This window comes from Podarcis muralis, chromosome 16, assembly GCF_964188315.1.
Source record: "Podarcis muralis chromosome 16, rPodMur119.hap1.1, whole genome shotgun sequence".
NCBI lineage: Eukaryota > Metazoa > Chordata > Lepidosauria > Squamata > Lacertidae > Podarcis > Podarcis muralis.
In genome coordinates, this window is record NC_135670.1 from 24,414 (window position 1) to 35,201 (window position 10,788).

Sequence of the window (10,788 nt, forward strand, 5' to 3'; positions counted from 1 at the left end):
CGTGTGTGTGTGTGTGTGTGTGTGTGTGTGTGTGTTGATGATATGCAGAGCAGCTTACAGCTAGGAAGCTAAATAACTCCTCTCGATGATTGATAAAGACCATAGAATATCCAGACCCTTTATAGTCAAAGAACTTTCCTTTCATAAACATATAACTGAGAACTTACCTACAATCTCATGCTTATTCACTTTGTTCCTGCACAGGATTCTCCCTATTAACATTTCGGGATCTTCCTCTTTCTGCGTCACTTCAGGCAGATCACGCTGACAGGCACTCAGGATCCTGAATAAACCTCTCTCTCTCAGCCATTGTCCCTCACTCACACAGATAGGAGAGCAGAAAAGGCAGTTAAAAAACGACAGTTGCTGGAATAACAGTCACAACAGAATGGAATGCCTTTCCCATGTGACTCACAGTCAGCCAATCACATGAGAGAGCTATAGCCAAAGGAAAAAAAATACCATACTAAAAATACACAGCAAATCCACCTAAGCAAACATTCCCATTTCAGGAAATTAAATCGTTATCCATAACAACCGTGGTCTCTTTCTCCCCACGCTCTCAGGTGCCGCGAGAAGTGCCCCATCGGCCGCTACGGGCAGGACTGCGGGCAGGAGTGCGACTGCGCCAACGGCGGGCGCTGCTTCCACATCAACGGAGCCTGCCTCTGCGAAGCCGGCTTCCTGGGCAGCCGCTGCGAGGAGCGAAAGTGCCTGCCAGGTCTCCACGGCCTCTCCTGCCACCTGCCCTGCCTCTGCCACCCGCACCACACACAGAGGTAGGCGGGCACACACGGTGGACGGGCTTCTCCACTGATCTGTCCCCATTTGGCAGATGGGGAAGATTTGCCTTTTGCACCCCCTGCCCCCCACAAAGCCCTTCTTCTCTGGGCCTCCCCCCCCCCAGCCTCCAGGCTCAGAGAAGCTGTCGAGGGAAGATGTCTGGGAGCAGCCACCATCTCCTTGTTTGCCCCCCCCCCCCAGCTGCCACCCACTCTCAGGAGAATGCACCTGCAAGCCGGGCTGGGCAGGACTCTTCTGCAATGAGACCTGCCCCCCTGGGCACTACGGCTTTGGCTGCCAGGAGCCCTGTTTGTGCCTGAACGGAGGGACCTGCGACGGCGAGACGGGGCTCTGCGCTTGCCCGCCAGGCTACATGGTGAGTCCCCCTCGGAGGTCCCTGGGCTTCCGTCCTAGGCGGACGGCTAGATCTAGCATGGGCAGGAAAGGGTTGTGCCCCACTGGCAAGCAGAGCCTGGATCACGTATTTGAAGGGGAGGGTGTGACAAATTGGAACGGCAAGTAAAATCGCTCTCCTAAGCCACAGCCTGATGGCCACTCTGAAGGTCCTGTGGGCTTGCATTGCCAGGTGGGGCAGGCAGGAAACAGATTGGGGGGGGTCTCAAAAAATTTAAAGGGCCATTTGCAGGAGAGAGAAACTTGGGCATCCTGATAGGGGGTCTCACCCCTGGTTCTGTGCTGGAATATTTTCCTCCCCTTGACGCCAGTGTTAACGGAAAACTCCTGGCTCACTTGGATTTGCCAGACAAAGTCTCCAGCTAAGAGTACTGGAGCAAAACAGCAGTCTGTCGGCCTGGTTTTTATTCAAGGAACTGTTGCAACAGGACTTCCAACTACAATGGTGCCTCGCAAGACGAAATTAATTCGTTCCGCAAGTCTCTTCGTCTTGCGAGTTTTTCGTCTTGCGATGCACGGTTTCCCATAGGAATGCATTGAAAATCAATTAATGCGTTCCTATGGAAACCGCCTTGTGACCAGGTCCGGGGACAGTCTGTCCCCCGACCTCTTCTGAAGGCTGGGGGGGGGGGACAAGGGCTTTTCTTCCCACCCCCAGCATTTTAAAAAACCCCGGGACAGCGGAGGACTTCTCCGCTGTCCGGGGCGATTTAAAAGCCCCTGGGAAGGCAGGCAGGGGGGACAAAGACTTTTGCCCCCCGCCCGCCTTCAGAAGAGGTCCAGGACCTCTTCTGAAGGCGGGCGGGGGGCAAAAGTCTTTGCTCCCCCCCGCCTGCCTTCAAAAGCCTTCCGGGACAGTTTCTCCGCTCTCCCGGGAAGGCAGGCAGGGGGGAACAAAGACTTTCGCCCCCCGCCCGCCTTCATAAGAGGTCCAGGACCTCTCCTGAAGGCGGGCGGGGGGCAAAAGTCTTTGCTCCCCCCCCCCCCGCCTTCAAAAGCTGTCCTGGACAGGCTTCGCGGACCTCTCCGCAAGCAGCGGGAGCGCTCCCACTGCTTGCGGAGAGTTGCCAGCATGCCGAAGCCTGCGCGCACTGAGATCAGCGCGCCCAGGCTTCGCGGCCCCGCCGCCCGGCTTCGGAGCATCGTTCCGAAGCCGGGCGGCGGGAGGAGGTGTTCCCTCCCCGCCTCCTGGCTTCGGAGCATCGTTCCGAAGCCGGGCGGCGGGAGGAGGTGTTCCCTCCCCGCGTCCCGGCTTCGGAGCATCGTTTCAAAGCCGGGCGGCGGGAGGAGGTGTTCCCGCCCCGCCGCCCGGCTTCGGAGCATCGTTCCGAAGCCGGGCGGCGGGGGAAGGTGTTCCCTCCCCGCGTCCCGGCTTCGGAGCATCGTTTCGAAGCCGGGCGGCGGGGGGAGGTGTTCCCTCCCCGCGTCCCGGCTTCGGAGCATCGTTCCGAAGCCGAGCGGCGGGAGGAGGTGTTCCCGCCCCGCGTCCCGGCTTCGGAAGAGGTCCGAGGACAGTGGGGAAGACGCGCTGCGCTTCCCCGCTGTCCCGGAGATTTTCCTATGGGCTGTCGTCTTGCGAAGCAAGCCCACAGGGAAATTCGTTTTGCGAAGCGCCTCCAAAACGGAAAACCCTTTCGTCTAGCGGGTTTTCCGTCTTGCGAGGCGTTCGTCTTGCGGGGCACCATTGTACCACATGGAAGAAGCAGAAAGAAGCCCTGCACAAAGGATGGCTCGCTGTTTTATAAGTTTCCCCTTTTACCCACAACACCCTGAGTGAAACATCACACATACATCATATACACAGCTATGTCATAATCTGGGAGGGGTCTTCTGGCAGAAACCTGAGCTTCAGGTTTGCCCCCATCCCTCCCTCGACCTCCACCTCACACCCCTTAAGTAAAACAAAAGGTGAGTATGTACATGTTCCTGTTCTCCCGGTCAAGATAAGCGCACCCCTGGATCTTGACCAAGATCCTAATAAACTGAAGTTGGGTTTCTGTTGTTTCTGGAATGGCTACCTGTGTCTGGCACCCAGAGGCCAGGATGCCAGCGATTATCACCCAGGCAAGGAAGTGCTGAGTACCATGGTCTCAGGCTTGAGGGATTATGGCTGTTGACATCCCAGACTCCCCTCTTGGTAGCCATTTCCTTCCTGAACAGAACGAAGTTGGAATGGTGCAAATCCAATACTGACTTTCTAAAATTTTCCCATTGAGCCAATACTTAGATACATTTATCAGTGAATTGTTGCATTTTGTAATGTGCAGTGGAGGCCCTTTGAATAGAGATAGGAAGAAACTGTGTGATGAAGTGTTTTGTGGGAACATTTGCAGGAGTGATTGTGTTGAATTTGGTAGTTGGGGGGTATGATGTCTGCTGGAGGGGCAAGCCCCCCAACCTTTCCATAAATTCAGGTAACACCAGAAAGGAAAGGGGTGCATTGGGGGGATTGTCCCCCCAGCTGTGCGTGGCCCCTCCTTCCCCTCACGCCCAACTTGTGCCCTCAGGGTGCCCACTGCTCCAGCCACTGCCCTCCTGAGACCTTTGGGGTCAACTGCTCCCTGCCTTGCACCTGCCACAACGCCCTCGCCTGCTCGCCCATTGACGGGACCTGTGTCTGCAAGGAAGGTAGGAAAGGTGGTGGGGAGGCAGCAGGTTACGGGAACCCGCCTCTAGGGATCCCTTGAGGTCATCTGGAGTTATTTCCCTTGGCCAGGCTTGGCATGTTCTGCTAGTGCAAAACATAAGGAGGGGGGCAGAAAATCCAGGCTCCATTTCTGTGTGTACCTCTGTTCTCCCTCTCTCCCCCTCCCTGTCTTGGGCACCTTGTTTCCTGCCAATGTTGCCTCCCCAGGTTGGCAAGGCACAGACTGCTCCCTCCCCTGCCCCGCAGGGACCTGGGGCTCTGCTTGCAACGAGACCTGCCGCTGCGCCAACGGAGCTTCCTGCAGCCCGGTCAGTGGGGCATGCGCATGCGTGGCAGGCTGGCATGGCCGCCAGTGTGAGGAGCCCTGCCCGGTAGGTGGCACTTGGGAAAGGGAGGGGGTAAGGAGCAGGGTTAAGCTGCCACCAATATATAGACAGGTTCCTTTGGGGGGCTGCTGTGGGAGAGGCACTGAGCGGGGGGCTTTCTCCACTTCCTTTTCCAGGTACCCCACTGCACCATGTGGGCAGTTCCCCCCTCCCCTCTTTACACGGCTCAACTCGGGGTATGGGAGCTGGGCATCGCCCTGCTTCTGGCAAATGGATTGTAGCGGGGTGGGCAATTGCCCCTGGCTGTTGCCAAAGCTGAGGCTGCCAGCTCCTTGTGTGCCCAGTCGGGGTGATCCAGGATCTGCCTGACAGGAACAGAGCTTCTCAAAGCGCTGCTTTCTGACCTGTCTCACTGCAGAGCTGGGTGTGCCCCCTCGGCACACCTGTGGAGTGGCCTCCTGCCTTGGCACCTGGGCGGCTGGAAGAGGGCTATGCCTCTTGTGCATGAGACGTCTTGCCTGACGGGTGGGGGAGCGGGGACTTGCCAGAGTTGTGCAGGGGATGGTGGCGGGACAGTCCCTCCTTTCCAAATCCAGGGGTGGCTGGCGAAGAGGGATAGAGCCACTAGTGGGGAGATTTCTCTTGTGCCTTCCTGTCCACTGCGTGGCTGAGCAGGCCCCCTTCTCTCTCCCTCCTTCCCCCAGGAAGGCTTCTACGGCCTCAGCTGCAGCAGCAGGTGCTCCTGCCAGAACGCAGAACGCTGTGATCCTGTTCTGGGGCAATGCCACTGCCTACCTGGGTGGACAGGTGAGCAGGGGCGGGGCTCAATCTCCCACTGCCATGGGTCCTGGGCTGGAGAGGGTTAGGGGTCGTCAGGCAAGGCTGGGGTTCCAGCCACCTGTGAGTGGAGATTTATCTGTCTGCTGGTGAAAATCTACAATCGGAAAACTGGTAATAGCCGTTTTCTGTCTCTACAAAGAAGGGGAAACTGGTTGTTAAAGTGCCTAAGGCAGAGTGAAAAGCCTGATTTGGGGGGGGGGGGGAGGTTGGGCTAGATGCTCCTGGGTGTCCCACCCAACCCTACCATTCTGATCGTAGTCTAAGGCTATGGTGATTCTGTGAGCAATCCATGCCTCTAGGATTCCCTCCCTGCTGTCAGTCACTCGCAGTTTGTGCTGAGCTGCTTCCTCCTCCTTTGTCCCCCAGGCCCCAATTGCAGCCAGGAGTGCGCAGGCGGCCTGTGGGGGCCCAACTGCAGCCAGCTGTGTCTCTGCAAGAACGGGGCCACCTGCTCCCCCAAGGATGGGAGCTGCGACTGCCCCCCAGGCTTCCGGGGTGCCACCTGCCAGCGCCGTAAGTAAGCTAGCCAGCCTACCAAGAGAGCCAGCCCAGTGGGGGGGGGGGCGTGTCAGAGGGGCTGAGTCTCGGTGGGCTCAGTGGGCCCTTGGAGGCCAAGGCCCAAGGTGGCCCTGGCTGCCGGGGCAGACTGCCCTCCCCATGGGGACAGGTGGTGGGGAGCCCAAGAAGTCTGCTGCTCTGGCACTGAGCTCCCTCTCTCCCCCCCCCCCTCCAGCCTGTCAGCCAGGGCGTTACGGCAAGAAATGCTCTGTGCCCTGCAAGTGTGCCAACCACTCCATCTGCCACCCAGTGGACGGTTTGTGTGATTGCCCTCTTGGCTGGACAGGCAGTGACTGCTCCGAACGTGAGTTATCCACTTGTTGGAAGGAGACAATGCGGAGAGGAGGGGGAGGAACTTTGGCACACGGCCAGTTGTGGGCACAACCCTCTTGCTGGCTGCTGTGCCCCAAGGGAGGGTGCCTGTGCTGCCTGGCTGTGGAGGAGGAGGAGGACCCACCTGGCCTGTTTAGCTGGGCTCTGCCTACATTTCAAACGAAGGGCGACCCACCCGCCGCCTCTGTGCCTGCTCTGCTTTCTCCACAGGCTGCCCTGCAGGGTTCTTTGGGGCCAGCTGCACCCAGCGGTGCCAGTGTTGGTGGGAGGCTCCCTGTGAGCCGGACTCCGGGAGGTGCCTGTGCCCCTCTGGCTACACTGGAGCCCACTGTGAGACCCGTAAGTACCAAGAGGCCCCCGCTTCCCTCTCTCCGCTCCCATGGAGTGAAAGGGGCTCCTCAACTGCGAGGAAGGAGGCGGAGAATGCTTCAGCTGTGATTCCTGCATTACAGGGTGGGAGGTTTGGACCTGGATGAGCCTTGGAGATCCCTTCCAATGCTAAAGCTCTATGGTTTGAGAGGAGGAGGAGGAAGAAGGGGGTGGCTGGTCAAATTGCCCTTGGGCATCCACCACAAATAGACTTTTGTGAGCAGAGACAGGTGCGGAGAAACTGAAATGGCTCTGCTCTGGTGGGGAGGTGGAGAAGATCTCCTCCTGTCTGCCAGTGGAGGGTAGGTGGTCCCCTCTGAACCCAGGAGGAGAGAAGCTCTTCAAGAGATGGGGGTCCCCATTTCTGGCAAGAAGGTGCAACTCTGCTGCCTCCCTGTGCAGGGACCTCGACCCGCCCCCCTGACCATGGTTCCTGCCATTCCTGCTGGCAACCCCTCCCTGGGGGCCGTGATGGGCATCGTCACCCTGGCTGTCCTGCTGGTGGGCATGCTGGCGGCCTTCCTCTGCTACCGGCACTGGCAGAAGGACAAGGAGCATCGCCACATGGCTGTGGCCTACACCACAGCGAGGATGGATGCCTCAGAGTACGCCGTGCCAGGTGAGGAATGCCCCGCCTGGCTCTCTCTTCACGCCACCCTCACCAAGCAAGACTAAGTCTTGGAGAAGAACGTTCTGACAGTAAGAACGGACTCCCTTGGAAGGTGAAGAGGTCTCCTTCCTTGGAGGTTTTGAAGCAGAGGTTGGGCAGTCACCTGCCAGCATGGCAACCCTATAGTTTTGTAGGGGGTTGGACTAGATGACACTTGGGATCCTTCCAACTCTTGCTATTCTGTGATTCAGCTCTACAATATCTATGAAATTGGGCTGGGGGCGGTGAATTTCCAGAGAATGGGGGGCTTTTGTACTGACCTGTCTCCGTCTGCCTTTCTGCCTAGACGTCCCTCCCAGCTGCACCCACTACTACTCCAACCCCAGCTACCACACCCTGTCGCCCTGCCTGCCCCAGCCTCCCCTGCCCCAGCCCCCCTGAGCATGCTGGCCCCAGCAAGGTAAGGATCTCTCCGGGGAGTGCAGCACCACTCCAGGGCTGGCCGGGGCCTTGGCCTTTCACCTGCGTGGGCATTGGGGCATTCATTATGCAGTAGGCCACAACTTACATGGGGGCTACATTCTGGGGGTTTGTGGCACAAAGTCAGGAAGACCCCTGGAAGGGACGGGGGGCCTTGGTGAGATCTCAGGCGGCCCTTTTCAACTGCTCTCTCCCCACTTTGCATTCATTCATTTATTCCTGGACCACTGACACAAAGCTGCCATTTCGTAAGTAAATCACACGTTAAGTTGCGGGTCTACTGTAATTTACAGCATAGGATTACAAAATTGTCAGGAAGTTTATTGTGTGTTTGTCAGATGTGTGCTTTTAGAGTTGGAAAATAAAGAAACGCATGTCTAAAGGGACCATTTCCTCTCCCATTCTGAGAGGTGCGCAGGGATCGGGCTCTTTGCTGCAGGAGGCAGAACTTCCAAAGTGGTGGCAGCGTCACTTTCCTCCTTTTTTACTGCACAAAAAGTCCGCTCACCAGTCTAGGCACCTGTGTGGAAACCAAAACCCAAGTAGCTGTAATGTTTGGCTTCTTCTGATTTGCACCCTGGAGGGAGCCAGTTGTGGTGCCGGAGTGTGGCTTCTGCAGGGCACAATTTTGGTCACTTGCAAACCGCAGCTGGCATTGGACAGTTCCATGTCGCTGAGCCCCACTTGGCTGTGGTCAGTAATAAAGACAGACACTTTCCAGGATGGGTTTTAAACAGGGAGACGTGCCTGGAGCGCAGAAGCCACGTGCTTAAACATGGACCGGAAAGGGAGCCCCATAACAAGCCCCACCCCAAGGCAGGACTTTCATCTGCCAGGCCCTTGCCCATTCCACCCCTAGCCTTCACAGATGTCTTGGATAAAGAATCTTAATTGTTGGAGAGAATTTTTGTTTGAGTTAGGGTCCCACACAGTCTGGCGCCAGGGTGACTGCCTGTTTTCTTCCCCCTCCCCAGCTGATCAGCAGTACAAAGAGCCTAGAGCGAGACTGGCCGGGAGTGTGTGGGGCCGACTGCAACGCCACGCTGCCCGCCGACTGGAAGCACCACAGGGCCACTCCAGCAGAGCCAGGGTAGGCTGTGGCATCTCCCTCCTCCTCCACCAGGAGCCCTGGGCGCAGGCAGAGACCCATCTGTGGCCGTCACTCAGGAACACGGCCACTTTTTCTCAGAGCGCCCTACACTTGTCCCCATTGCCGCTCCTGTAGAGACCCTTCCCCAAAGGGCAGCCACCCCAGCACACATTTCTCCCTAAGGGGTTTTGCCTTTCCTGCAAACCTGGAGGCCTCCCTGGAAATGAGGGAGCAAGGAATGTTCCAGAACCACCTTCAGCAACTTGATGGACCCCAAATGGCAGCATGTGTCGCTGTGAGGTGTCTGTTTCCACCATCAGCTTGTCAGGGTGTCCTCTCCTCCACATGTGCTTGGGCCAGGTCTGAACCCCACAGATAGGTTCTGGGGCTCAGACCCAGTGAGCTTCACCCAACAGAATCCCTCCCCCTCCTGGACTCCGTTTTCTTTTCTGCAGGAGGCCCCCAGATGGACCGCAGCTACAGCTACACTAACGGACTTGGAAGGTTTACAGCAAAGGTAAGAGCATTGCCTGCCTGTGGAGGGCACAGCATAGCCGTCCTGGAGAGTAGCCACTGATAGGCCTCTCCTCCTCCACGAATTTGTTCTTCTCCTCCATCCAGGTTGGTGGTCCTCCCCTCCTCCTGTGGGAGGGAGTTCCACTGATTAACTATGCCCAGCATGAGGAAACTCTCTTATCTGTCCTGGATCCTCCAAAATCGGCTTCCTTGGGACATCCAAAAGTTCTGGTGTATCAGAGAGAAAAACTTTTCTCTGCCCACTTTGCCACACCATGCATCATTTTATGCACTCCAATCATCTCTCCTCCTCCTCCTCCTCCTCCTCCTCCTTCTCTAAACTGAAAAGCCCCAAATACTGCAACCTTCCTTCATAGGGGGGTCGCTCCAACCCTGGATCGTTCTGGTGGGCCTTTCTGTCCTCACTTCTGCCTGGTGCCACCAAGGTCCTGGGCGGGGTCTGCAGCTGCCCTTCCGGGGGCCCGTGATACTGCTCAAAGCCCCTCCCTGACCCCTCAGCCCTCCTCCCCTTCCAGGCTACGCCAAGGAGGAGACCTTGTACCGACGGAGCGACAGTTCCCTGAGCAGCGAGAACCCCTATGCCACCATCAAGGACCTGCCCGTCCTCACAGGGAAGCCCTCGGAGGGAAGCTACATGGAGATGAAGTCCCCGTCAAGCGCGAGATGGTCCTACGCCGAGATCGGCCTCTTTGAGGAGGCTGCCCAGAGCCTGCAGGAGGAGAAGGAGGGAGGGAGGAAAAGGAGGAGGCAGGAGGTATGGGGGGGGGGTTATGGCTCTCCTTTCCCTTCCTGCTTGGTGGCAAGGGATGCAGCTCAGTGCCAGGCAGAGAGGGACTCCCCTGCCTGGACCCCTGGAGAGCTGCGGCTGCCAGTCAGTGTAGACGAGCCTGAGATGGGCCTGTTGGTCTGATTCAGCAGATGGCAGCTTCCTCCGTTCCTCAACATTTCCAATTTTTGCAACTGGGCCGATGTTCCCCGTGCCCTCACTTTGCGCCCCCCTCTGTGTCCCGTGGAAACGCTGACTCCTTCTTCCCCTTCCAGGCAGCGGCTCGGCTGGCGCAGGTGGCACCTCTTCACACACAGCCTCCGCCCTTCCCCCCAACCATACGACTCCCCCAAGAACAGCCACATCCCTGCCCACTACGACGTGCCCCCCGTCAGGCACTACCCGCCATCGCCCCCCTCCGCAGGCAGGACCAGTGAGGAGGCCAGAGCCTTCCCCCCCCCCCCCCCGCCCTCTCAGGGAAGGACTGAGTTCCAACCGGCTCAGCAGCAGCAGGACCTTCATCCCTCCGGGCACCAGGCTTCTTCACAGCTGCCATGGGGGCAGGACGTGGCGGATCTTGGCCCCAGCGCCACTGGAGGAACCACTGTGCCCAGTCTCCTGGGCTGGCATTTGGACTAGCTCGGATCATTTCCCAAGGCAGCCGCCAGCAGAGGCACAGCTTCAAGGGGACGGCTGCTTGGCTCCTTTCCAGCACTTCTCGGGTGGTGGCAGATCTCTCTGTCTCTTCCCCGCCCCCAACTTCGACAGAGACTAGCCACTTCAGTCCCATGAAAGAAAGCAAAGTGGGGCAGTGGGGAGAGCACCTTATAGGCCAACAGGGGGTTGCACCATGTACAGAGATCACCTTCATTAGAATCATAGAACTATAGAGTTGGAAGGGACCCCAGGGGGTCATCTAGTCCAGGCCCCCTGCAATGCAGGAATCTCAACTAGAGCATCCCAGCCAGGTGGCCATCCAACCTCTCTTTAAACCTCCAAGGAAGGAGAGCCGCCACTTTCCTGAGGGAGTCCGTT

General features: G+C 58.0%; 2 protein-coding genes and 1 long non-coding RNA gene across 3 annotated transcripts in view; 2 read left to right on the forward strand and 1 right to left on the reverse strand.

Moving 5' to 3' along the window:
• The window catches only part of LOC144325822 (uncharacterized), a 22,126-nt gene extending 21,588 nt beyond the window's left edge, over positions 1–538 (reverse strand). Inside the window, exon 1 of the long non-coding RNA XR_013391009.1 lies at positions 168–538. This is a non-coding gene — a long non-coding RNA (uncharacterized LOC144325822). The remainder of the gene's footprint in view (positions 1–167) is intronic.
• Positions 1–9,487, forward strand: part of PEAR1 (platelet endothelial aggregation receptor 1) — a 25,325-nt gene extending 15,838 nt beyond the window's left edge. Inside the window, 12 exon segments of the mRNA XM_077920477.1 lie at positions 567–779; positions 985–1,159; positions 3,705–3,825; positions 4,052–4,215; positions 4,875–4,977; positions 5,377–5,523; positions 5,744–5,872; positions 6,112–6,254; positions 6,673–6,889; positions 7,227–7,288; positions 7,290–7,340; positions 8,335–9,487. Of these exon segments, the coding sequence (XP_077776603.1) occupies positions 567–779; positions 985–1,159; positions 3,705–3,825; positions 4,052–4,215; positions 4,875–4,977; positions 5,377–5,523; positions 5,744–5,872; positions 6,112–6,254; positions 6,673–6,889; positions 7,227–7,288; positions 7,290–7,340; positions 8,335–8,829 (2,020 nt within the window). The 3' untranslated portion in view covers positions 8,830–9,487.
• LOC144325857 (platelet endothelial aggregation receptor 1-like) lies at positions 8,917–10,334 on the forward strand. Its single transcript, XM_077920609.1, has 3 exons — positions 8,917–8,954; positions 9,486–9,741; positions 10,029–10,334. The coding sequence occupies exons 1-3, from the start codon at positions 8,917–8,919 to the stop codon at positions 10,188–10,190; spliced, it is 456 nt and encodes a 151-aa protein (XP_077776735.1). The 3' UTR covers positions 10,191–10,334.
• The last annotated feature ends 454 nt before the right edge of the window (positions 10,335–10,788 follow it).